The 27530-nt window shown below is 44.2% G+C and overlaps 1 protein-coding gene across 3 annotated transcripts in view; it reads left to right on the top strand.

Moving 5' to 3' along the window:
• CYRIA (CYFIP related Rac1 interactor A) overlaps positions 1–11038 on the top strand; it is a 92533-nt gene extending 81495 nt beyond the window's left edge. For all 3 annotated transcript variants that reach the window (XM_036262328.1, XM_036262327.1, XM_036262329.1), the window contains exons 6-12: positions 1220–1356; positions 2034–2111; positions 2280–2396; positions 2487–2566; positions 4647–4773; positions 9038–9108; positions 10674–11038. In XM_036262328.1, coding sequence (XP_036118221.1) covers positions 1220–1356; positions 2034–2111; positions 2280–2396; positions 2487–2566; positions 4647–4773; positions 9038–9108; positions 10674–10737 — 674 coding nt within the window. In that variant the 3' untranslated portion in view covers positions 10738–11038. The remainder of the gene's footprint in view (positions 1–1219; positions 1357–2033; positions 2112–2279; positions 2397–2486; positions 2567–4646; positions 4774–9037; positions 9109–10673) is intronic.
• Positions 11039–27530: the final 16492 nt, after the last annotated feature.

Here is a 27530-nt window from a genome sequence, read left to right as displayed (position 1 = left end):
AGCCATGATGTTGAGGGACCATGAAGCTAAGACCCACAAGGAGTAGTTGAATGAACTGAACCAGTTTTTGAGGATGAGAGAGCTTTTGAAAACTCTCGGGTTGATGAGAGATCAGATTCTGTTTCCTCAAAAGTTGATGTCTAGACCCAGGAAACGGAAACGCTCAGGAGCCACATTGCAGCTCAACAGAAGGAAAAAGGTCCACCTGCCAGAGCAGGTCACGGTAGAACCAGCGGCCCGAGAAGACAGTGCATTCCTGGAGATGGAAAAGGCTAGAAACGCCCTTGTGAAACTGCTGAAGGACATTTAAGGACTATGGAGCAGGTGCTGGCCACATTTCTGTAAAGAACCAGATCATATATATTTTAGGCGTGTGGACCACCCTGCCTTTGTTACAACCAATCAACTCCGCCATTGTCGCACAAAAGTAACCATAGCCGAGGTGTAGAGGAATGAGTGTGGCTATTTTTAAATAAAACTTTATTGAAAAGTTTTAAATAAAACTTTATTGAAACTTTATATATATATATATATATATATACTAAAGAATTTTATACACATTTCCATTTAGCCTCCCTACAACTTAACTTTTAAATAAAAACGGGTCACCTTGGGCCTGGGGAACACAGTTTGCTAAACCCTGATGCAGAGGATTGATTAAAGGACTCAGGTGTTAGAAATACACTGAAGTGAAAGCTGAGCGAATGTTGAGAAACAGACAAGCGTCTGTAACAGGACTGTTTCAAGGGCAGTGTGGGGGTAGATGTGGCAGTGGGTGGGTAGAAAAGTATTGCTGGGATTTGGAGGCTGTAGGTGCAGAGGACAGCTGCCAGGGAACCCGGGGTCTGTCCCTGCAGAGCGGTTGTCTGACCATGTGTTCAGGGCCACCTCGTCTCATCCTGGATCATGACTGGCTGCCTCATGCACGTGGCCCCAACACATGCGTTTAGGTTTTGCAGCACTGTTGGCAGCCGGCACTCCCGAAAGGTGTGGAGAGACGTGGACTGTACCGTGCGGCGTGGGGGCGGGGCTTCTGCAGTGGAGGCAGCCTGCTCAGCTCGGGCCCCTTCGCTTCCTGTCCACACATCCTGTTACCTGGTCACAGGGGAACACGGGGGGAGGAAAGACCCAGCAGAATGTCAACGGGGGCTGCAGATGCTGCTTTGCGAAGGATCTCTGAAGGCCACCTCACCTGTGTATTTATCCCTTTGACTTTCAGAAAAAGCACTTCAGAGTTTATTAGAATCTCTGACCTGTCCCCCCTACACGCCAACCCAACACCTGGAGCGGGAGCAGGCCCTGGCAAAGGAGTTTGCGGAAATTCTGCATTTTACCCTTCGATTCGATGAGCTGAAGGTTAGGCCCCTTGTTTTTGACAACTTCACACACTTGTCCTGAGTACCTACAGTGCACAGGTCCTGTGCAGTGCTTGGGGTGGGGGACTAGAGTGAGATGTAGCTCCTTCCCTAGAGAGGCATAGAATGTGGTAAAAGGGACTTAAGAGGGTGGTTTTCATATGAAAACTCAAAATCTGCTTAATGCAATAAGGGAAAACCTTTCGAATATCTGTTCCCCATTGAGAACAAATATTGTTTCCCTGAAGTCTAGTCTACAGTAAAAACGGGGCATATTTTTATTTTATTTTTTAAGATATGTTTTATTGACTTTTTAGAGAGAGGGGAAGGGAGAAAGAGAGAGAAACATCGGTGTAAGAGAGAAACATCCATCGGCTGTCTCCTGCACGCTTCCCACTGGGGATTGAGCCCCGTACCCAGGCATGTGCCCTGACCAGGAGTTGAACCAGGACCTCTCAGTCCATGGGCTGTTGCTCAATCCACTGAGCCACACCGGCCAGGCCAGGCATATTTTTAAATAATGAAGATCCGAGTACTTACTTTTAACCAGAAGTTACTTTGACTCTTGTGTAACAAAGAGAAGTCCTGGTGTGTTTACAAGCCCAGGGCTGGGCTCCCAGTGCGTATTCCCCGTCTGATGCTGAGAGAAGACCTTCTTCCCTTTCTTCTGAATTTCAGATGAGGAACCCAGCTATTCAGAACGACTTCAGCTACTACAGGAGGACAATAAGCCGCAATCGCATCAACAACATGCACGTGAGTCCCCGGATCTCCTGGGTCCAGACCCCCGATCTCCAAGTCTCTTTTGATGCATCAGGCACAGGGAGAAGACGGTCTCGTCTGTAATTCAGTTTCCAGAGGACGTTGTTGCGGGATTTTTACCATCTCTATATCAATTCCATCTTCTCTTCTTATTTTCATCAGCTAGACATTGAGAATGAGGTCAATAATGAGATGGCCAATCGAATGTCCCTCTTCTATGCAGAAGCCACGCCGATGCTGAAAACCCTCAGCAATGCCACAATGCACTTTGTCTCCGAAGTAAGTGGAGTTCGGCAATGAGGTACCTTTTTCTCAGGTGTGTGGAAAAGCTGCTAGCTGGGCTAACATCCATTTGTGTCTCCCATTTAGAACAAGACCCTCCCAATAGAGAACACCACGGACTGCCTCAGTACGATGACGAGTGTCTGTAAAGTCATGTTGGAAACGCCGTAAGTGACGTCAGAGGTGTATTCGTGGTCGCGAGCTCACCTAGGCAGAGCCTGTTGATATAATGATGCTGGCCTCTAACCATTGGGTCAGCACGTGACCGTTTACACATCTTTTATCTGAATTAATTTCATAAAAAACTCTGGGTAGTAGGCGTAGTTAGCCCATTTTAGAGCTGAAGAAGCTGAGGCTGACTTTCCAAAGATTGCACAGCTTGTGAGATGGCAGAAACAAAACCTGGTCAAAGATGCTATAGAAATTGTATGGGAATCAGGCGGAAGAATGGGTGAAATGACTGGATGTTACTTTAAATATATTGGAGAAAAGATTTGAGAGAAGATTTAGAACCAAGAGAGGTGGTAAAACTTGCAAGAGTGATAATGAATCTCTGTCTCTCTCTCTCTCTCAGCAGTTTCTTTATATTTAAATTGATTGTGTTAATTGGGGCTCTTCTCCCCCCCTTGCTGCTGGGAGTGGGGTTCTTGCAGTATCCCGAGAAAAGGAATTTTCTGAGACTCACACAGGAGAGCGAGTGATTTTTATTTTCATGGAATTAAATCCCTGAGTTTCCAAAGTCCCATTTCCCTTTGTCCAGTCCTAGAAGTGTAGCTGGGGCTTCAGTAGAGCTAAAATCAGAGCCAGTGTACGGAGTTTCCTTTCTATGTTGGAGCCATGTCCAATACAGCATCAGGCTAGCTTAGCTTGTGTTTCCTACTGCAGTCAATTTAGTCCATTATGCGTGGGGTTTGCACAGCTGTGGGCCATAAGGGGCCAATGCCGGAGAGCCAAGAGTCAAACACAACAAGAGCAATGAGAGAGAACTCCTTTGTTTAGAGGATTATGTATTCCCAATCCTCTGCACTGGCCACACTCATTCTGGCCAGCCATCTCTGTCCCCAGGTTTGATTGACAGGCAAGTACCTTCTCTAGTCTCCCCAGCTTTACTGGGCGGGCATCTTTATTCCCTTTGTTGGATTCCTTCCCCCAGTGTTTTGCAGGGAATAGACCGGTGTCCCCTGAGGAGTGTGAAATTGCAGCTTCCTGGTGAAGCTGCCCAAATAACATGCCTATAATGTCTGGCCTTCCCTTTGCTTCTTTCCTATTATTAATAACTAGCTAATCATAGTGCTGTCAGTTGTTAGATTTAAAAAATGGTCAAGATTATCAAGGATGAGGCAAAATGGCAATGAGGAAATCCACATTCAAAAGGCAGGATTCCACTTATATCTGTAGCCATTTCTGGGCCCATAGACAAGTGGTCTGAACTGCCTGGGCCCTGGTTTCCTCATATGATGACGTTCTCATGATGCTGTGTAAGTTGCAGAGTTTGGGGGAGGCCAGAGGGATCAAAAATGCCTTCTAAAATTTGATGTTCTGTTCAACTGTAAGATGACATCAATTTCAAATATTTTGCTTATACCAAACTCAGTATTTATTGCAAGACAAAAAAAACAGTAATCATCTTCATTGAGAGGCCAATTCATAATGAAATAAATATTAAGAGAGTCTCTAGCATTGGCCTGAATTGTCTGAATTATCAGAGATCCTGTTAGGGTAAGTGAACAAAATTCAAACTTCATGAATACTCTCAGCCCGATGAATGGTACGTCATTTCTTTTAGGTATTTTCCACAATTTAATTCAGTCTTCAGCCTGTAACTTAACAAAGGAAGTTACCCTGACTGGAGACATGATAGCTGCTCTGTGGAAATGAGCTTGATTCTTTTTCTCTATAATGAAGCTATTATTCTCTATAATCTTGGACAGCCAGAGGGAACTACTATAAAACATTCAAGATTGATGGGTGGGGAGTGATGTACGCGATGAGCTGGCTCACTGAAGGGCAGACGAGGAGGGAGTTGACTGCCCTCTAATTTAGCTTATTTTCACACTGAATTGCTGGTTGGATAGATTCAAGGAGAATTATCATCATGGGTTTCTAGAAGAGCATATTAACCTGGTTGGTGCAGGTCTGGGATTGTTCTCCAGAGAGGGTTGGAAGAGTCTAAAGCAGCCAGTGTGGAGCCAGAAATGAGCATCCTTGGGCCAGGAAGTAACCTCACTGCCGTTTCCTCTCTCTCAGGGAGTACAGGAGTAGGTTTACGAGCGAAGAAACGCTGATGTTCTGCATGAGGGTGATGGTGGGGGTCATCATCCTCTACGACCACGTCCACCCTGTGGGAGCTTTCTGCAAGACGTCCAAGATCGATGTAAGAATAGTTATAAAACGTGCTTTCCAATAAGAGGTCATGAATGTTGCCAAGGAGACCTTGCTTCTTTTTCTCCTCCATCCCCCACTAAGAATGACCTCTCCAGGATACAAGCCCCATCCTGGCAGCTCTCTTCACAGGAGAAGAAGTCCAATCTGTTTTAGATGCTTACCATGCAACCTCAAAGGCATAGCAGGAGCATGGAGGTGCTGATACCCTCAGCCTATAGAGGAGCTGAGCAGATGAATGGTCACTTCACTGCGAGTGCCCTTCAGTTCACTTACAGTGCTATACAAATATATACATTTAATATGCTATGTGAGTCTCCATGGGAAAAGCATTGGGAGACACTGGACCACAAGACACCAAGCTCAAATCCCAAACAGCTTTCCAACTTCCTCTCCTACTGTGCTTTCCAGTGCCCCCAGCAGATTTCCATGTCTTTTCTCGTTCTTGACACATGCCTGAGCCATATACCCTGCCCAGAGTGCCCTTCCTCTTCCCCGATGGGTGGATTCCTTTAAGACCCTCCTCAAGTATCCCCTCCTCCTGTCCCTGCACCAATCAGGGCTTTTCTTCTCCCCTAATCCCCAGAGCATTTACCATTTTGGATTTTCTGTCTCCCTCCCATACACAGTTTGTGAACAAGAGCAGAGACCATTATCTATACACCTAACGTCTGACCTGCTGCCTAACAGTGTCCTTGGCACATGGAGCATGGGACTCAGTAGATGCTTCGTAGAGTATTTGCTCAATGAATGAATATAATTGGAAAACAGATGATTTTGGTGTGCGGGTGATTTCCAGCTGATAGTGGGATAAACCTGCCTCCTCTCAGCCCAGCACTTGTTTCAAGCATCACCCAGTCGTGTATCTCATTTATCGACGTAAAGCCCTTTGAGTACGGAATAGGATCCCTTGGTACTAACATTCTGAAGTGGCTGAGTCTGGGCGGCACTCTTCATGTTCCTTCATCTGCACAGAACAACATCTTTGCCATATTAGTCCCGGTCACACAGAAAGTCTACGTGCCCCCCGGGGCCATGAGTCTGCAGAATGTAAGAAAATGTAGCAATTAAAAATGTAACCTGGATTATCATTGCGAGGTTTCCTAGCACAGCCAGACATGGCTCTTCAGGGAGTCGTCCTTATTTCAGTTTATCAAGAAAATAAATATTTAGTGAAATGAAAACTTTTGGAAAATACAGGGAATCAAAATACAGAAAATTAAATTTATCTGTAGTAACCTCACCGTAGACAGATGACCACTGTCAGCATATATACGTCCCTTCTGTTTACATAGATGTCTGTGTATGTGTAGACATACTTCACAAATTAAAACCCTGGAATAACTGCTATTTTTCAAACATTTAATATATAAAACAGTATATTGTGGAAATTTCCATACCAATATATATTTTACTGCGTTCTTTGTGAGGCTTAACATTTTTATACTATAGACGGAGTATAAATAACTATTAACAGCTCCATGAATATCATTTGAATATGGATTGAGTTTATTACCTGGTACTCATAGGACATTCTCATTTATCATAGCCATTTGTTAACTTGTCACAGAGTCAATAATTAAAAATACACTAGGTACAATGATGTCTTGTATCACCAACTTTTAAAATGCTTGTCCTTGCTTGTCGTTTAGTGAGTCTCTCTTGAGGTCATGGCATTATAGAATGTTAAATCTAACCAGCCATCATCGTGATGAAGTCTCTTTGTTTGCATGGGTCTCACTAAGCAATGTCCTCATATTGAAGTTTGCGTGCATCTCTAAGAAAGTTTTGGGTTTCCCAACACTGATGGCCATTGTCTCTGATGACATAAAGGGCCTTCTTCCGGTCTGCTTCTGAGCCAACAGTTACTTGCACTGGGTTTATAAATCCTTCAGTGTCTGCATCAACTCTGAAAAAAACAAATATTGATCTGTGAGGCCCTGACCTAGATACTGTTATATGCACTTACAAAGAGCGTGCCCTGGCATGCAAAATAGATGCTCAATGAAGTCTAGGAACTCAGGTGAGGGAGACACTCGTTCTGCTTAGAGGCAGAGACAGACAGTGACCGTGGATCATCACCTTTGGAGAGAGAGCTTGGAAAAGGAGTAAGGTTTTACCAGACACAGAGGAGGAAAGTTCCCAGGCGGAAGGAATCATCAGGGCCAAGTCACAGAGATCCATGGGGGGATGCGTCATGTAGAGAATAGATACTATTCTTGGCTACTAGGAAAACCAAGCTGAAATGAGATGGCACGTTTAACTGGTTTCCCCAGAATTATGTGGCATGATCCATACCCCAGCCTCTAGCCCAAATTACACGCAGAATTTCAGGCCCCACCTCCGGATACCTGAAACGTGGTATTCCCCAAATCACAGGCAGTCCTTTGCCCACAAAGCTGTGCCTCCTCCTGGGTTATTGTCTCAGATATTTCACCTTCCTCCAACCCAGTCTCCGAGCCAGAAACCTGTCATTGTCTCTCGGAACCTGGGAATTGTCTTTATCCCCCTTCTTCACACCCATATCCTATAAGTCGCCACGTCCTGTGGGCTGGACTGCAGGTTAATCTCCCCATCTCCCCCTGGATATCCACACCCCTGCCGCCATCCCAGGCCAGCCCTTAGGAGCTCACACTGGTCCTCCTGCTCCAGCCAATATTAGTCACATTGCTGGATTGTCTAACACCTACTGAGGGTGTTTTCAACAGGAAAACACCCCTAACAGCTGAACAGGCCATGAAACCCACATAGAATCTGGCCCTGACTGCACCTTGTTATTTACACCCACCACTTTCGTCAGCCTGAAATAGAACTGGAAATTCCCAAAGGGGACCCACTGCTCTAACAGCCCTGCTCTAATCTGTGTTCCCATGGCTTCTCTGGCATTTCTTACAAGAACACATATCACACTGGGATAATGAGCTGTTTGTCTGTTCTCCCACTAGACTGAGCTCTGTTGGGAGAGGAGCCAAATCTCTGCATCCCTCAGCTTGATCCCATCCTGTGCCCATGACTGACATCTCTGATTGACCATGACATTCTTTCTCGATGAGCCTATACATGACCCCCAAATGATTCTCAACCCTGTACTTCGGCTGCCTCCATCAATCTGTCAGGGTTTATCAGGCTTTTAAGAAAAATTTCACCCTGGCCGAGTGGCTCAGTCAGAGTGTTGTCCCGATACACCAAGGTTGTGGGTTCGATCCTTGATCAGAGCACAGACAAGAGTCAACCAATGAATGCATAAATAAGTGAAACAGTGAATCGATGTTACTCTCTCCCTTCTTCTCTCTCTAAAATCAATCAATAAATTTTTTTTAAACTTTCAGCATACCAGCGTTACACCCACAGAAAATACTGATAAGTGATCACTATAATAGTGGTCCTTAATGTACCCAAATCGGGTATAGTGCATGAACATTCAAGTTTATAATGAGTTATTCTTTGCAGAAAGAGTCTTTCTTTGTCAGAAAATCCAGAACATGCATAATATATTGTGATCTATATAAATTTAATGTTCATGCTCTTCCCAGATTTTGAATAAATGCTTTTCCAAGGGCACAAAAAGCTAAGAAACTTTAGGTTCACGAAGACATTAAACAGGCCAGCATGGATGAAACCAGTCATTGTACCTCCATTGGTCCACATCCCTAACCACTGTTCTTTCCCAGTCCTCCCCGGTCTGATGAGGAAGACAAATTAACACGGGCATTCACATCTCCAAGGTTCTCTAAATGCCAATGTATGTATGCAAATGCAAGAAGGTGATAGTGACTCTGCAGTGCCGGCAGAGGAGGCTTCCTGGTGTTAGTGAGCTTCATCTGAATCCTGAAAAACTTGTTTAGGGTTTCCCAAACACCGACAGAGAGGAAAAGCATTCTGGGCAGAGGGGTGGGATAAAGTAGTTAAGTCTGTAATCCATTCAGTCTCCACGGAGTACCTGCTGGAGGAAAAGCTGTGTAGTTGGCCGTGGAGTGTAAGACAAGAAGATCCAAGGCTCCAGTCTTTGTCCCCAAATGCCAGATGTGCAAAGTGTTCGACTGCAGTATCGTATAACAACTGATGTAGAACCTTCTAGAACACCAGAGATGCAACTCTCTGGCAGGGGAAGAAGAAGGTCTGTGGGTCATTTCTGTGTTTCATTTCTATGAGCAGGAATAATGTGACATTATTATGGACAAATATTATAGTGGAAAGATATTATTTTGGACAGAATTACTAGGATATGAACAAAATGCTGTGTTTTCTCCTCCCAGATGAAAGGCTGCATAAAGGTTTTGAAGGAACAGGCCCCGGACAGTGTGGAGGGGTTGCTGAATGCCCTCAGGTGAGCCTCTGCCCCGTGGGAGACATGCCAAGGGCAGCCGACTTTTCTGATCCTTTGCAAACAGGGATGCTGTTAGCGGTTGAGAGCTGGGTACCAGGCTTAGCCCTTTGCATATTTTAACACAGTGTCTCTTCCCAACAACCTGTTAAGGTCAGCACCATTTTTATCATCTCCTTTTTATACAGGTGGAAGAAACCAAGATTTAGAAAAGTCGAATAACTTGCCAAAAGTTACACAACAGATGGCTAAACTAGGACCTAAACCCGGGTCTGGGTGACTCCCCAGGTCGTGGGCCTAACTCCCGGCCACACTGCTTTGTGGTCATCAGACAAAGCAGCTTCCCAAGAGTCAGGATGGATCAGTAATATTCCACCTGCGTACAACACTTAAGTCTTACACGCCACACCCAGTCACACTGTTTCACTTCATCATCACAATGCAGAGATGTAAGGCTCACCTATTATCCTCATTCGGTATATGAAGGAGCTGAGATGCCCATGACATGAATGAACTAGACGCTGAGACTGATCCTGTTATGTGGCACTTCTACATCGTCATTGTTCAAAACAGTTGTAGAATTAATATAAGAGCCTTCCGGATTCTGTGGGTCAACCAAGGTGTCCCCAGTGGTACCCATTTCACAGCAGGCCAGCTTTCCGTCTCAGTAAGGAGACTTAGCTACTGGAGTTCTAACTCTTCGCTTCATTCACTCAAGCAAGACTTCTGGAGCAGGGCTCTGTGGCAGGCGGCGGGTCCCCTGGGCACTGGGCTCAAGGGAGGGAGCACAGCTTCTGAGGCAGCCAGACCCAGATCCAAATTGTCCACAGATCCTTCGTGGCCCTCTCTGTGGCCTGCAGTGGGGCGTTTTAACCCCTCTAGGTCTCAGTTCTGATATCAGCAAAACGAGGCAAATAACCTCTCTTGCGAAGAGTTGGTGTGAGTGAAATGAGGACTCGCATGGAGAGCCTAGGACGTGGTCAGGGTTTTATTGCATGTTACTTCTCCTTTCCTCCCTTTTCATGAGCTGTGTCTGCTCCAGGTTCATGTGTGGATGCAGATGGCAACGCTTTTTTAAAAATGTGTTTTAATTCGTTCCCCTCCGTGCGTGCCCCCTGGTGGTGTCAGTGAGGATGTGTTGCCTGCAGGGTAGAAAACTAGAAATGTCTTCCGTGCTGCTATGTTGCTGTGCGAATCCTTATTTTGAATGAAATCCGTGGCTTAGCGGGGATGGCCTAGATGGCCAAGATTCCGCACCCGATCATGTGAAGTCCACCTCCCCGCAAGATGAAACTGCTTAATAGCTGCTCTGTCATTATTTGATCATTTGATCTGTTTGCTTAATAAACGTAATACACGATTCCTGTGGAGGGAAGAATCAGATATGCAATCTGTATGAGAATACTCAGGGCACTGGAATGTGGCTCTCCGTCGAAAGGACCAAGCCTGCGTTTGATTTATAAACATCATTTGTGTCTCCCCGTGCAAAGATGGGCTTGGCGGGTCGTTATTGACGCTTCGCAGAGCATTATTTGCACAGTAAACGCCGTCATTTTCTCTCCATCCAGGTTCACTACAAAGCACTTGAATGATGAATCGACGTCCAAACAGATTCGAGCAATGCTCCAGTAAGCTCCGCTCCGAGAAGAGGATCTCTGTACTGACCTCAGAAGATGTATATGTTTACATAATTTAATACAGATTGATGTTAAGACCTGTGTATTTACATAACCGTTTCCTTCTTGTCACTGAAATATACGGACCTTCATTTGTATCCTCACTGACTCAACCCAGCAGAGCATAAGTTGATTGAGAGCCTTACCTTTGATGTCTGAGACAGAACCCCTCCTCCAAAGGCAGAACTTGGAGACGTTGAACTTTGCCCCTGGGGTCCTTTAACTACACCTGTAACAACCCGCAATTGCTAATAGTTCGTGGTAGTGTTTAAATGCTAGATGTGAAATCTCTCTGGGAAGTATAGTTAGAGAAACACAAAGTATTTGATTTTCTGTGTCGGCTCAGCTACAAGAAACACGACGGAGAGGGAGAGAGGGTCCAGAAAAAGGAAAGCTCACGTCGGGGCTCCGGCCCGAGTGTGGAAGTCAGCACCCCGCCCCCTGTCCCGAGACTGCAGACCACACGTGCCATCTTTCTGTCCGCACGCGTGTTCGTCATCAGCGTGTCCCTTTCCGGCTGGATTTCGGTTCCTCTAAAGTGCCCTTTGAGTTTTGCAGGAGGAAAATTGCCTGCGTTTGAGTCAGTTAGCGAAGAGAAGCAAGAATCGATAGGTGCTGCTGACCGTGGTTGTCTTGGAAGTGGGGGAGAAGTTGCGAGGAGGGGCACGCAGGCAACCGGACAGTCATCTCCGCTTCTAGCCTGTGTCCGCAGGGACGAGGAGCTGGAGCTCTGGCTTTGAAGTTGTGGGTACGTTGCGGACATGCCAGTTGTTCGCACGGTGCTGAGCACACAGCCTCTCCTCGTAGGAGCCTTGTTCTCATGGACCATTCGTATGACGGATAGAGTTCTGGGGTAACGCATTAGTTACCAGAAAAGGGGGGGGGAACTTGGAGGGGGTGGGAATCTACGATTTCTGGTTACCTGGTCTTTAAAATACAGCCAGCTCTTCCCTGACCCCACTGCTAGCTTGCTGCAGGGTGCAGAGCCTGGACCGAGTTCCTGGACTTGGTTCTAGCCCTATTGATTCACGGTGTAATCTCGGGAAATTCACGTAAGCTCTGGGTCTCGCCTTTCTCATCTTGAAAACAGACATTGAAAACAGACAGTCCCCTAGAGCCCTCTAAGGCTCTCGGTCTTTAAAACAACTGACTCCCACATTCTTCCTTCGTAAATAGAGTCCAGCAAGCATCATCCTGCCTTATCTTCATGACTGATGGTATGACAAGGCCTAGAGTCATTCTGCCTGAAGATCTGAGCTTAGAAGGAAATCGTGGAAATCTGATCTCCAGTGGAAAAGAATGAGACAGAGGGTGAAGTCAGTCAGGACCCCCTGCCCCACTGTAGGACTAGAACCCGGGATGCCTCGCTCCTGACTGCGTGCTCGTCACTCCTCACCATGTGGCCTATGCATACCTGCTATGGGATAAGACTGGACACTGTAAAACCACCCCTCAATCTGGCCGGTATAATCACATCCCTATTTCTGGTGGACGGGAAGAGTTACCCCGTGAGTGGTCATTCCAGCAGACGAGTCTGGGTACATTAGAGCTTGGTGTCATTCACAATGTCCCGAGAAGTGAGCCGTCACACTACTGCTTTTCAGGCGTTAGTGGCCGGCTGGCATTCCCGCGAGTCCTCCAAGAGAAGGGGAGACATACATTTGTTTTGTTTAATTTTTAACAAAGAAATCCAGCCAAGTGGCAGAACGGTTTCCGTGGTCTGTATCTATGATACTTTTTTGTTGTTGTTCAGATAGAGTGGAAGGGAGAGAGAGGAAGAGAGAGAGAAACATCGATGTGAAAGGGACACATCGAGTGGCTGCCACATGCACGACCCAACCAGGGCCAGGGACAAACTGCAACCGAGGTACATGCCCTTAGCGGGAACCGAACCCGGGTCTCTCGGGACCACAGGCCGACGCTCCAACCGCTGAGCCAAACCGGCCAGGGCCAGGGTCTTTATGTAGATGTCAGTCAGCAGAGAGGGGAAAGGCCCTGTTCCTCAAGCTTTTCAAGCTGACCCAGGGCAGCTGCCTGGGTGGATGGCTCCCACCAGAACAGAAATGCACTGGATGGCCTTCAGGACCTTCCCAAGACGAGGGGTTCTGGAATCCCAGAGAAAACCAGAAAATGGGGTCACAGGGGGTGAACAAATTCATTAAATATTCTGCTTAAGAAAAGTTCTCTCTGGCAGCCACATGTTATCCTGGGGTGACAACTGGCAAGACCAGAAATACAGGGGCATGAAGCGTTTATCATCCCTGGGTCGTTTCCCTCCATCACCAGGGAAGGAGATTAAGCCTCGGGAGAGGAATGGCCTCGCAGGGCAAACAGTTGAGCACGTGTATAATGTTTAATAGACTTTCTATCCAAAGGGACCAAACATAAGGGAGGGCCTGCCCCGATGTAGCCAGGTCGTCTTGTCTTAAAGCCAAGATTCATTCACTAGTCTGGATTCTCAGAAGCCCAGGGTCTCAACTGTTGCCTCTGAATATCAGGAAGACAGGTTAACTGAATGTCTGTGATCACGAACAGGGGATGGGCCTTGGGTCCACTCCAGAGCTATTGTGGGAGACAAATTCTTTTAACAGTCTGTCCTGTAGGCATCAGGAGTCCCCGAACAATGTGGTTTTCCTGCTGTGTGCGCGCACGTCCAGACTGCGGGTGGTTTAGGGGAAAGTGCTGGCGACAGTATCCATGTCAGTGTCAACTATAGTTCATATCTGATGTCTCACAGTCTCCAAGTACACAGTGTTTTCCAGTACTCACATATTTATTTGTGGGGGCAAGCGACAAAATTAAAATTACATTTCTCAGATCCACTGCTATTTTGGCATTATACCTTTGTTCTCAGAAACCTTTCATGTACCGCAAGGACTTCATAGTAAAAAAAAAAAACAAGTGGCAATAAATGTTTGAATTGTGGTGACCTCTTCAGGCGGACATATTCATCAACAACCAGAAAGAAAGTCTTGGATACTCTCTTTTCACTATTAGTGAATATCATACTTCATCAAAGTTTGCTCCTAGTCGTCACCATTATATCAAGCTATCAATGGGAAACTGAACTTTTTGATACAGCATCACGTTGAAGTAAAAATGTCACGCTGTCGCAAAAGACAAATAGAAACTACTCAATTTTTGGATCCAATTGCCCAGTAGAATTCAGAGACTTCTCATTCAGTCTTGTATCCTAGACAGCTGTGAGTTTTCTAGATGCTGACAATAAATATTGGAATTTCATCTTAAAGAAACAAACACTTTGAAGCTCAGTTGTTCCCCTACATCTATAAAGCTGGTTTAAAATTGTCATATGTTGTTTGCTAAGGTCATTGTAATTTTTTTGCCTGCTTTGCCTCTTTTTGTACAGAAGTTTTGGGTGTGAAATGAAAATTAAAGTTTGGTACATATATTTAAAAATACACCTCTATTTTATATGATGTTCAAGGTTGATCCAGATACATGCCAAACATAGGTATTTGCTAAAGATCTGTTCTGGGCACCAGGGGATCACACCACCTGCCTTTGACTTCTCTGTGCCTCTGTTTCTTCATGCACAACATGAAATACCAAAAATGTACTGCTCTTCGTATCAGCTATATCTTACTCATTTCAGCAAAGACTCCTCGTTAGGGAAAAAGCATAAATTAATAGACACGATTGACATAGAAAATGCATGAGATATACTTGTCCAAGGAGACTGAGAAACCCTAATAAATGCTCTTTCAATCATTCTTTTAAGTACAGCAGCACTTTATGAATTTGGAAAAATCAGAAAACAATCAATTATAAGTATAGTTTTTCAGGCAACTTTAGCACTAAAGCAATTCGCTGGACTACCGAACATCGAAACTATTCTAGAGCAGTACTTTTAATGCCTGCACCTTTTAAGTTGGTCCCAGGCCTAATTATGTGTGATTTCAATGGGTCAGAGTCCCCAAGAGAAACCTTCTATCATGTCTTATACAAAAGACAAAAGGAAATGAATAGACATGGGACATTTTCTATAAATTGACATATGGACAAATTATAGTGGACAAAAGCTGGGAGGGGGGGAGGAAGGGAGGGAGAGAAGGAGGAAGAAAGGAAGGGGGAGAGAGAGATCCCAATTAAATGAGTTATGAGAGTTTAATGACAGGAAAAATGAGTAGAACATATGTGTGATTGTCAATACACATACAGCTAGTGAGCAATTGAACACCCTTCATACCAACTAGAAACACTGTTAATCAGGGTTTTCTTGGAAGGATAGGATGTCTGCATTCGTGAAACCTGGTGAATATTTGTGTTCACACCTGATTTTATGCTTTAGGTTATCAATAGAGGGGTTTAATTTCTACGTATTTGCTGTTTGAAAAGTATGTACTATATTTACTGATTACAAACTAAGTGACAGATTAAATAAGACTAAGTAATATTGATTAATTTATTTAAGCTATTTATGCGTATGAAGTATGTTAATCCATTCAATGTCAAAATTCTGATCTCTCTTAGTAGAAGACGCCGCTGGTCACACCTGCGTGGTATCTGAATAATGGCAGGTCTTGGCCATCTGCTTCAGCTCGAAAGTCAAACCTCAAAGAAGAGAACTTTTCTGCCCTGGTCAAACCATTTCCTGGGACTGTATTTTTACTTCTGTAGTTCTTCTCTTGCCTGTTTTTTTCTCATACAAAGTGCACAAATCCCTTAAGTACTGGAGGTGGATGTCCTGAAAATACCTTCCACTAATGCCTCCATCTAAAGGGTATTTTAAATACCCTTTAAAATTGTGATGAGATTTTAGATTCCTCGAATTTAGTTTTGTAGAAGTCTTTTAGGCTGAAAGTTCTTGTAAACTCACAAACATATTTTCTGTGTGAAAGTTTCCAGTTCTCCTCATCAAGGAGTACATTTCTAGATCCCTCCTCTTTACCTGTGCTTTCTGTTCATTTTTATATAGCCCTTGTTTGCACCATGACAGACTGTTTCAAGTCGGGAGCTATATTTTCTTAACCATTCCTAAGCCACCCAAGAGCTGAAGTCTTCAATATTGTGACTTGAGGACCAGTAGTTTTAAAAGACCCTTATACCTCAAAGAAGAGCACGTCTCTAGAAAATAACAAAAGTACTTAGAGCAGCCCTGGCTGGTTTGGTTCAGCTGTTGGAGCATCGGCCTGCAGACCAGAGAGTCCCAGGTTCAGTTCCTGCTAGGGGCACATACCCCCCCACCCCCAAAAAAGTACTTAGAGCAGCTATTAAATAATTTTATGGAAAATGTGAATATATTTGAGAGAATTTTCTTTCTTTTGTATGAAAGAAATTACAATCACCGTGGGCATAAAGGTGAAGGTGTTATATGTGAATACAGATGGCAGGGTGGGGGGTACGAAAGGAGAGGGAGCTCTAGGTTGAATCAGGTGAGTATTTACTATCTTCAAAATGTGCCATGGGGATTTCTATTCAATCGTGTTGTCATTAATGCATACCCTCTTTCTCACTGTTTATCTGAAGTCTACCATTACATCAAGGCCCAGGTCATACTCTACCTTCTCCATGATGCTTCTCCAATCCCAGTCCATGCTAATCCTCGCTCTTCTTGGTACCTAATGCATTTCATTTATTTGATACTAAATATAGGTCACTGCATAGTACTTTAAATTATGTGTTTGCTTTTTCCACTAGATTTTAAGTTCCTGAAGGCAGAAAAGTGTCCCTTAGAGGACCAAGTTTAACAGATGCTAGTGACCAATAGAAGCTGTTTATAAACTGGAAACTTCAGAGTCCTGAAACCTGAGTGTACTCCAATGAATCCCTGAAAATTAATTTTTACAGCTCACAACCATCCACAGTAACACATTTTCTACTGTCCTGGCTGGTCAGTTTTATTTGTAGAGGAAATAGTTACCTTCCTGTCAAGATATTTTTAACTTCCATGGATACAGACAGCTTGCAGCTTGCCACTGATTTGTTAGGGGTCCTGCTGAGAAACTGGACTGATGTCTTCATCAGAAAGTCCAAGCCAGCTAGTCCTAGCAAGGGCAGGCATGCTAGTCATGTGAAGTCTTGCTCAGTCTGGGACAAAGCAGCTACTCGATCAGAGGTAGGGGCAGAAGGGCAAGAGAAGCAAAGTTCCCCCAAACTAGACAAATCTATTCAGCACCTTGGATAGCAATCTAGGAGTGTTGCTCTAACAGGCCACAGTCATTTATCCTGGGATGTGTAAGCTCTATTAGTTGGTCCAACGTTGTCTCTAGAACAAGCAAAGACAGTGTGTTCGTTCTAAAAATAAAGTTGCTGGGTCGCAGTAAAAGCATTTTTCTTTGTCCCGGGGCTTCTGAATATCGCCTAAGATGAGCAGAAAGTAGTTTAGAAAGGCCCAGGTTTCGTCTTGAGTTTCCATTTTCACAATGTCTTTAGATTCCAGCCAAACTCATAGGTATGACTCTTTCTTCTTCTTCACCTTCTACTCTTCTATCTGATTAGTGAGACTTAAAAAAATGTCCTTTCTAATGAGCTCTCAAAAACTATCACATTCTCCCTGATTTGTTTTGCTTCATTTGCTCCAAGCTTCATTACTCATCATCAGACTTGGCTCTCTTTCTCCTCTAATCCATTCTCTATACACATCTTTCCAACACACTTCTTTCTGTGACATATATCTGACAATGTCTGTGTCATACTATTTCTCTTAACCAGTTTCCTGAAATATGTTCTCAGAGATGTTAATTGATATTCCATTAAAAATTTTCATTTTGGCCCGGCCGGTGTGGCTCAATGGTTGAGCATCAGCCCATGCACCAAGAGGTTGCTGGTTCAATTCCTGGTCAGAACACGTGCCCAGGTTGTGGGCCTGATCCCCAGTGGGGGGCATGCAGGAGGCGGCCAATCAATGTTCTCTCTTATTGACGTTTCTCTCTCTCTCTCCCTCTCCCTCTCCCTTCCTCTCTCTCTAAAATCAATAAAGAAAAAAATTTTAGCCCTGGCCGGTTTGGCTCAGTGGTTGGAGCATCTGCCTGCGGTCCAGAGAGACCCAGGTTCGGTTCCTGCTAAGGGCATATACCTCGGTTGCAGTTTGTCCCTGGCCCTGGTTGGTCGTGCGGGTGGCAGCCACTCGATGTGTCCCTTTCACATTGATGTTTCCCTCTCTCTCTCTTCCTCTCTCTCCCTCCCACTCTATCTGTACAAAAAATGGAAAAATGTCCTCAGGTGAGGATAAAAAGAAAAAAAAGAAAAGAAAAAAATTTTAATTTGTTCTTTTTCAAATTAGTTTTGACTACTCTAGTCTTCATTTCTATTGGAATATTAGAATCAGCTTATTGATTTCTAAAAAAAATCTTGATGGGATTTTATTGGGACTTCTTTTAATCTACACATTAGTTTCAGAGAATAAATATATTAACATTATTGAGAGTTACGATCCATGAATATTACACATCTCCTTATTTAGTTAGATCTTTTTTAATTTCATTGAATGTTTGACATAGACTATCTGTGAATAAGAACTAAAAGTTTTACTGTTTCTCTGTCAATCCCTTTTATTTCTATTTTGTGCCCTATACCACTAAGACCTCCAGCACAATGCTAAATAGAAGTGGTAAGAATGTCTTTGAACAATTTTTAAAAATGAAGGAATGATATATTGTTTGAAGGTCTAAAACAACTGCTTAAGAAACCATGCCAACCCACATTTTTAGGAAGGCACCCTCAGTCAATATGCTTGCTGTCTTCCATATTTATGACCCTTCTTTATGTACTCTGTACATTACTTTTGAGTCTCAGTAGTTTGCATTTTCATAGAAAATAACTTTGTCCACATTTAGAAATATTAAGAAAATATTTTACATTTCATTATCTTTTAATTATTAATCTTTTCTTTTTGCCTGTGGATATAGCCATTTCCTTGGAAATAATTCTTTTTAATATATGTTTTTCTTTTTTGTACCTTAATTAGAAAAATACATGGTTTATGTGTGTGTGTGTGTGTGCACGCGCGCGCCAGGAAAAAGAAAAGTAGAGAGAGTTGGCCCCTGGGTAGACCGTGGACATTGCACATGGTAACTGCCCACCACAACTGTCACTGACATTCTGGGTTAGGGTTAGGGAGTCTGGTGTGGGGACCCATAGTGTTTGTTACACATAAAATTGTCTCCATTTGTAAAGCATGCCAACTATATATAAGATTTTATTTTTTAAGGCTCTTTGCTATGTGATATCTCATCTTTGTGTCTAAATTTGTATGAAAAAGAAGCTCAATATCTCACAAGGTACACAATTCTGTTTAGGGATATATGATAGTGTTACCATTTCAAAAGAAATAGAGGTATCGTCCTATACCATCTTATTTAACAAATGGTAAATAATCGCTCATATATATTTGACTCAGAGTTTCTGCATGTCCAACTGGAACTTCAAGAGCATATAACTCTTTTAAGTAAATCAGTACTATAGTACCGGTTAAGAATTAATAGAATAAATGCATTTTGAAATAATTAGCATTAGTCATTTCTGAAAATATATTATTTTCTCTCCTATTATTACAAATAATACCACAGACTTACAGAGTAACTTCTTATCTGTGTAGAAGTAATCATTCTGTAAGAAAGTATATTTGTAATATTATATGATGGGAGATGAAAACTTGATTGACTCTTCTTAATTAAGAGACTTGTAATTTTTTTCTTTGGTTTCAATATAACTTGTTATTCTACCTTATATTACTTTGGAAAAATTATTCCCAATGTATTTTGGATAGTCCCTGATATGATAAAATCAGTATAAAATTAAGTGTGGCAAGTCAAGAACATACACTTATTATTTTTTTAAAAGGAGCTAAGTGGTGTGTATAAAGAACATCTAAAAATATTTAGGACAGATGATGGATTAACACTGCTACTGGTAATTGGGGATCTTATGTAACATAAGATGTTACAGATGGTAGGAATTATGGGTATGAAAGGTCTCACTTTGACAGACTTTGCCAGTGTTTTTAATAAATGTCCCATTCTAGCCTTAGACAGAGTTGGGTTGTTTGAGAAGCAGAAATGCTTCACATGTTGACTTAAACTACCTGTTATTAACTCATTTTGTTGCCTCAAGATAACTAGACTGTACCTGTGGAATTACAGTTTCCCTTGCACAATTTTTCAAAGCGTTGTCAAATTAACATCTCTGAACTCCTATGGTGATCAGTGAAGATCGCTGACTCGGGAATAAAGGGAGGATGTTCTCAACGAAAACATCCTGCATTTCCTCTCCGAAACCCCGTCACTTTTTTTTCATTTCTCAGTTACTGAGTTATTTATATTGAATAGAAGTAAGATCATGTGCTAATTATCAAGAATGTAGTTACTAAAGTCAGAGAATTCACCTTCTAGTGGGAGGCATAAACTATAATTTAATTAGAGAAGTATTACGATGGAGATAAACACGATGTCATGTGGTAAGGGACATGAGAAAGCTAACTCAGCTTGATCGGGTTAAGAGATGGCAAGGGGGTCATTCAGGTGCAGACTGGAAGGGCACATCCAGAATAACGAGGTCGAAGGACAACTGCTTCAGGTAGAAGCAGCAGCATGTGTGGACGCAAGAAGGCATAGCATCCCCGGGGAGTTACATGGCTGGAGCACATGGGTTCTCTGGAGAGGAGAGGGGGAAGTAACAGACGGGATCACAGGGAGAGATGACGCTGGACCAGGTGAACAGGCATGAGGGTGGCAGCAAGCCATGCAAACACCTTAAACTGAGAAGTGACACATGTACGGTCAAATGTGTGCCTTCCAGGAAATATTCTGACGCCGGGTGTAAGAATGACTTGGGAAAATAGGCTGAAGGGAGGAAACCAGCAATTACTAGTGAGGGTACAAATAAGTATAAACGCTTATACAGCACTTACCAGGACCTGGATGAAGTAAGTGAATCATGCACTTTAACCTTTCTCTGTGATGCCTGCTATTTTTTTTTAAATCCCATTTTTGCAGAGGGGAAAACAGAGGCACAAAGATGTTAAGTAAATGTTCCAAGTTCTTAGAGCTGTGAGTGGCAGGTCTAGAATTCTAAGCCAGGCAGCTGCTCCTGAGCGCATCCTGAATCTATTCTATAGAAATCTGAAAAACTCGAATATGGGCACTCACTACATTTAGGCAGTGTGTTAAGCACTTAGCTTAGGCTATCCCAATTTCTCTACGCAACAATGGTTGTAGGTAGGTGAGGCTATTATCCCTATTTTATGGATGAGGAAACTGAGAAACAGAGAGGTTGGATAAGTTTCCCCAGGGCACAGAGCTAATAAAAGCCAGACCAAGGATTAGGATCCAAGCTGTCTCATTCCCGATATACTTCCACCACTGAAGGACCCAGAATGTATTAAAATAAATCTGCCAAGATCAGAATCTCTTTACATCCTTTGATATAACTGGACGTGTCCATTTCCTTGACTGAAAATCTTTCTTACTCAATTCTGAGCTTTTTAAAGAAAGAGACCTTAATTTCTATATTCCCAGATAGGAAATCATGATGCTACTCAACCTGGGGATGTTCCAGCAGAGGCGAGAAGGTCTCTGAACAAACAAAGGACATGTGTTTGCATGCTAAGGATGCCACGGGCCAAACCTGTACAAGGAAAGTATTGATATTGCACTGCCCAACGATAGCCACTAATCAGACAGCTATCACTTATTTGTTTTGCTTTAAATAAACAAAAATTTAAATTTAATTTCCAAGTCTTGTCAGTCACATTTCAAATTGTCAACAGCCACATGTAAAGACTGCTGCAGTGAGTGATAGAGAGGACACTTTTGTCATGGCAGAAAGTTCTGTGCAGGAGGAAGCGCATGTTCCCCAGGCCCTGAAATGTCTGTGCCAAAAACCCCTGGACCGCTTTTTACAAAGCACTTTTCTAGGTCTAATTCAAGAATCAGAATTTTTTTTGCAGGGAGCTAAGGACTCCTTTTTTTTTTTTTTTTTTTTTAATGCACCTCCACGGTTTCGTTTAAGAAGCACTGGTTTAGACCTTCTGTGTTCAATACTTCAGCCTAAAGATCCCTTTGGTCACACAAAAGCTTACCTAGAATTCCAGCAAGTAAAACAAGGGCAAGCAGAGTTGGTAGATGTGTGGGGATCATGGGTCTGGATACCTAACTCCTCACCACCTAATCTCCATGCAACACTAAAGAACCAAATGATTGGACTTCACATTTTGGAAACTACTCATCCAGAGGCTACGGGAGCTTCCTAGCAGCTCTGAGCTCCCACTCCCTAGGGAACATGAAGTAGGTGATGTGAAGGTAGAGTTAGCAGGGCCATCTCCCCAAGGCCCATGATCCACAAACAGCCTGGAAACGGGGAATATTTTGAACATTAGCGTCTTCACAACTAACATGTATGAAGGTTTAAAGAGGGAAGTGTCCATCAGTAAGCCAGGCTGTGACCGAATGCTCCGGTGTCCATGGGAAGTGAGGGGTGGCTTCCCTCTTAGCCTGCATGGTTCCTATCACACATTCCTGGGCTTCTTCTCAGCATGTTAGTTCTGGGCAGCTGCGAAGGCCCTAAGAAACCTCAGAGTTGGATCTCGGGGACTGGGGCCTCCACAGCCTAGAGACTGATGGGACACAGAGTCAGCTTCAAGAGTTGGTGAGGAGATACAAATGGAGGGTTGGAAAAGGGTGACCTCAATCTCTAATCATTGGAAGACGGGATCCAGGGTAGACTTCGCCTCAGGTGGTGTACACAGCTATCACTCAAAGAACAGGTGTGCGTGGGAGGGCAAAGGGATCTGGTTACTCTAGCTGGCTAACACAGCACACATCCCAAGGTCAGAATAATGCTGGGTTCCTGGGGTTGACCCATTTTCCTTCATCAGCCATTGTTACTGTGTTCACTTGCAGCAAGTCCTGTCCTGTGACTTTTATCAGTTAATGAAATTTCTAAACTCACTTTGCAGTCTAGGAAGGATGGATGATTGCCATGCAGTAGTGGGAGAGACAGGCATCCAATCATCCTCATTCTTTCTTCCCAACCTCAACCTAACAGTCATTGGTATCTACACGGAGCAAACAGATGTCAGATAATGTCTATAATGTCCCCATTACAGCAATAACCTTGTAGATGACACCTTTTATCTTTAGTAAACTGCAAGTGTTTCTGGCACCAAGTGTTTCTTCCTCTGGGTGTGTGTTGGTTGAGGGCTGGCGTAGGTGATCATCTGTGCATGCAGAAATGTTTACCGAGTCCCACACCCATTGTCCTGGATCCTTCCAGCTCTGACATTGATAGCATGCGTGTTGCATTAAACTACAGTGAGGGCATTGAATGAATGAGTGCACAAAATAGAGACACAGTGTTGTTCTTTTGGGCCACTTTTATTTTCAGGGTTTCATTTGTAAACGACACTGCATATCATTTACTTCACTTAATCTATCAGAAGGACTCTTCGTTAAATTAAGCAATTTCAGTTAACTAATAAAGACTTCATTGTCTGCTCTTTCAATGTTTATATTAGGGTAGGCCATTTTGATGACAACTTTTATAGCTATAATTAAATGGTTCTAATAGATTTAGTTAAAATTTGCAAATAATAAGGCAAGTTTCATCTTTAGTTTATTATTCATGACATATCCAATTTACCCTAGTGGCAATCACCCAGATTTCTGTGTCGTCTCTTATTTCTTCTTACAAGTCTGTGCTTTCCTTAAGAAAAAAGCTTGAAGTGCTGATATCTCAGAGTAATAATATCCATGAAATTCACAGATAGACCCATGAACAAAGGAAGTCCTTTCCCCGCTGTGTTATGAGGAGAAAGGCAACCCCGAGTGACCAGCACACACATGTATCTCACAGCTTAATCACAGAAGTTCAGATCGTGACGGTTTGGCATGTGTTTCCTGAAAACTGGCCAACTAACTCTTGGACATTGATTTTTTAATATGTTCTTTACATTTAGTTAAATAGGTCTTGTTTTTGCCTTGCATTCATTGAATTCCAGATCTAGTTTTTGGATCCACTCTTCATTTCTTTATTCAAACATTTCCCCATTACATTCTAAGCTCTGGAGCGGGTATAAACCGGAGCCAGACAAAGTGAGCTCACCCCTTGCTCCAGAGGTCTGAGGGCAGGGACGAAGCCCTTTCTCTGCTGCTCTTCGCCCCCAGTTTCGTCAGCTCTCCTTCATGTGGCCTGCTGTCCAGCTCCATCACCACCCTGTGACAATGACCAACCTAGCACTGAGGTTAAATTCCTCTCTGTTGTCTGCTGTCTGCAAAGCAGCATGTCTCTAGAAGGAACTCCTTTTATTACTCAAAGTGTAAATCAGATCATCCGAGACACGAAAGGAAGGGAAATCTCCTTATGGGGAAGGTCAACTAGATTTTCAGCTCTGACTCTCCCACTGAGCCACTTTCCGGGTAATTATTTGACTGTCTGGACCCAGCATGAGACTGCAGTCATATCTGAATGCACCCAATCTGAATGCAGATACAACACATGCCCTCATCTTTCCCAAACACATTGCCCTGGGTAGGCTGTAGTCCCCTTAGCAGCATTTTTTATTAATCAGCGACTCGGAAGGCTAAAATGCAGCAATGCTATGGACACCTGAGCCCGAAGCGGAACAAGCGAGCCCAGGGTTCTTTCCATGTGATTTACATGTGGGCAGTCTCTTCTGAGGGCACTACTGCATCGTGGCAAATAACTATTACTGTGGATCTGAGCCTTTGGTGTGTTGGCCACACCCCTGGGGGGAGCAGCGTCTCTCCTGAAAAGAGCAGACATTCCCAGGTGCCATTTTCTCGGGAAGGAGGCCTGTTCCTCCAGAATCACTGAAGAGGTGCTCACCCGCAGTTGTGGTGATCCCACTTTGCGGGGGAGGCTGAAAGTTCTTGAACCCAGACACCGACGAGAGTGAATGTCTGCATGGGTGGCACCTGGGAGTGACGTTCTAAAGTCACGCTTACCAGAGGTGGGGGGGGCATGGAAAAGAGGGGCTGTAGCCCTGGGTACAAGCTGAGGATGCTGAGGTTACAGGTCGTAATCTACATACTGGCTGTCTGTGCCCTGTTGGGACCTTGAGTTATCCTGAGCATCTGTGGGACATTTGTCAAGCTCCATAGATCTCACGGTCATTGATCGGTGGCTCGGTTTTCACTCTTGATCTAAAAGTCTGCCTCGCCCTTGCACCTCCCCTACTCCGTGTCGGCTCCCGAATCCAGGCACCCCACCAGCTCTCACAAAAGCCCTCCCTTCCCTTCCATGGACACAGTCCCTTTGGTCATCATAACCCCTCGGATGGTCCTGTACAGTAGCCACTTGGGCTTCCAACGAATGTCTTCAGTTGGCACTTCATCACATTTACTCCCAGGTGACAGCCTGACCAATCGTGATGCCATTGCGTGCCATGGGTTATTGGCACCTCATAGCTTACTGGCTATAAAAGAGCATTACCTTTTAGTTCCAGGAGACACCAAACCAACCCCTGAATTCCACCTTTGTGTGTCCTTCTCCTGAGGCGACTTCCAGGAGCAATTCTGTATCAGTCAGGGTCAAATCGGGGGACAGCCAAACACAACTGTTTAAACAGTGGCGATTTAATGTAAGGAATGATTAACTATAACAGTTATAGTTCATCTATAAAGGAGTGAATAGTATTCTAAAGAATTCCCTAAGGTTAATGGAGAGCATCTAAAGAAGAAATAAGCTCAGAAGGCAAGGGGCCTCTCCAAGGAGAGAATTCACCTCAATGAAGGTGTGGTCTGTACCCTGCTGGGTGGCAGAAAGCGTCACCGAGTCGCCCCTGGTCAGAGGTGGTCTGCAGACACCAGAGTGAGGTTGGTGGGTGGAGAAGTGCAGCTGGAAGTAGCAAACCATCACTACTGCTCTGGGTACAGGGAGACGGGGACGGAAGTACAGGGACCCGCGGCCGTGACCGGCAAACTGGAAACCTACCCCGGTGCAAGCAAGGTTGGGAAGCTGGCCACTGGAATCCTGTGAGACTCACTGGACATCTGCCCACAGAGGTACCACTGGAAATCAAAGGAAAGCTGTCCTCAGAGGTGCCACCAAAACTCGATGGGGACGAGCACCAGTAGATGTCTCCAAATGTGACATTGGCAGTAGAGTGATAGAAGCAAGAAACAGCATACCAGATAAGATCCCTCCACTGCCCTCTCCTGGGAGAACTAACATTATATGAGCTGAAATTACGTGCAGGGTCCTTCTAAATTATCCCAGAGCAAGCGATGGTGGGTTGGGAGCAGAGAGGCAATAAATTGATGTTTGGCACAATACTATCAACTACTATGGTAGTGATAAGCATTTCACATGGTCTTTACACACTGTCAAATCACCTTTACATATATTACCTTATTCCATCCCTCCAATGATTAAATTCACTTAAAGAATAAGGAATTTGAGGTTCAGAGATGTAGAGTTACAGAGTTGGAGTTCAAATGAGATTTCTGGATTTAATGTGAGTTCTTCCTACTAACCGTACTGCCATCCCCTGAGGTGAGTCCAATGACAGTTTCCGTAGCCTGATGTTTACTGAATGCCCACCTCTGTACCAGGCACCGGGTGAGGTGCTGGGCATGCAATGCAGGTAAAGGGACATACTCTCTGCTCTCAGGGAGCTTACAATTTAGAACAGGACTGGCAACCTTTATCTTAAACGATAAATATAAAAAATATTTTCAATTTTGCGGCGCAAAGAAGCAAAATCAAGGACATTACAGAGGTGCTATATTGCCATTTAGAATGTAAAGATCATTTAAACTCATAGACTGTGTAGTATGTACAAAACAGTTTATTACACTAATAGAAAGTGTGTTGGTCTCTGGTCTAGATAAAGAAAGATTTAAGCATGAATACAGGCCTGGCCAGTATGGCTCAGTTGGTTGGAGCATCGTCCCGTGCACCAAATGATCATGTGTTCAATTCCTGGTCAGGACACATACCTAGGTTGTGGGTTCGATCCCTGGTCGCTGCACTTGCAGGAGGTAACCAATCGATGTTTCTCTATCGTGTGGATGTTGCTTTCTCTCTCTCTTTTTCTTTCTCTCTCTCCCTCTTACTTCCTTTCTCTCTAAAATCTATAAAGCATGTCTTTGGGTGAGGATTTTTAAAAAAGAATACATGTGAGTACAAAGTATAAGAAGGGCAGGAAGGAAAAGAAAGCGTTCCTGGGAGAAGTAAGGAGATGAATGAAGACTGAGCATCGGGGAGGTTGTGTCTGCCGGAGAGCATTCGGACCAGGACCTAAAGGGTGAGTTGTGAGTGGGGCAGAGTGAAGGGCAGAGCATTCCGGCCAGAGGCCACACACGCGCGCTCTCACACACAGTGGGCTGGAGCGTGGAGACAAATGGGAGGCAAACCGAGATTACAGAGGAAGTCGGGGGCCAGGTCATCAGATCGCGCAGGGGCTTGTGAAGAGGCAGCCAGAGGTAGTCAGGCCTGGGACCAATCAGCAGAGGAAGGGCAGGAAGGAGGTGGGGGTGCAGGGCAGCTCCATTCAGCGACCACGGGGACCTCACAGCCTCGCAGCCAGGCCCGTGAAATGCCGTTATGTGTGTCAGCCTTCAGGGAAGGCCTGCCTCTCACCCCCACCCTCGCCAGGTCTGGACTGCGATGCATTTGAGGAGAATTCAAACCATCTTTTCATTTCAGAATTGAGTCTGTTGCTGCAGGCCGGACACACAGGGCAGGGAAGCAGCCTGGCCGCCTCCCCCTTCCAGAAGTCAGGAGACTGGGTCTCTGTCTGGCTCAGCCCAGATCCCACCTTTCCCC

Source organism: Molossus molossus, unplaced genomic scaffold, assembly GCF_014108415.1.
Source record: "Molossus molossus isolate mMolMol1 unplaced genomic scaffold, mMolMol1.p scaffold_m16_p_15, whole genome shotgun sequence".
Classification (NCBI taxonomy): domain Eukaryota; kingdom Metazoa; phylum Chordata; class Mammalia; order Chiroptera; family Molossidae; genus Molossus; species Molossus molossus.
The sequence above is the reverse complement of the archived record's forward strand: the minus strand, read 5'-3'. Positions and strand labels throughout refer to the sequence as shown.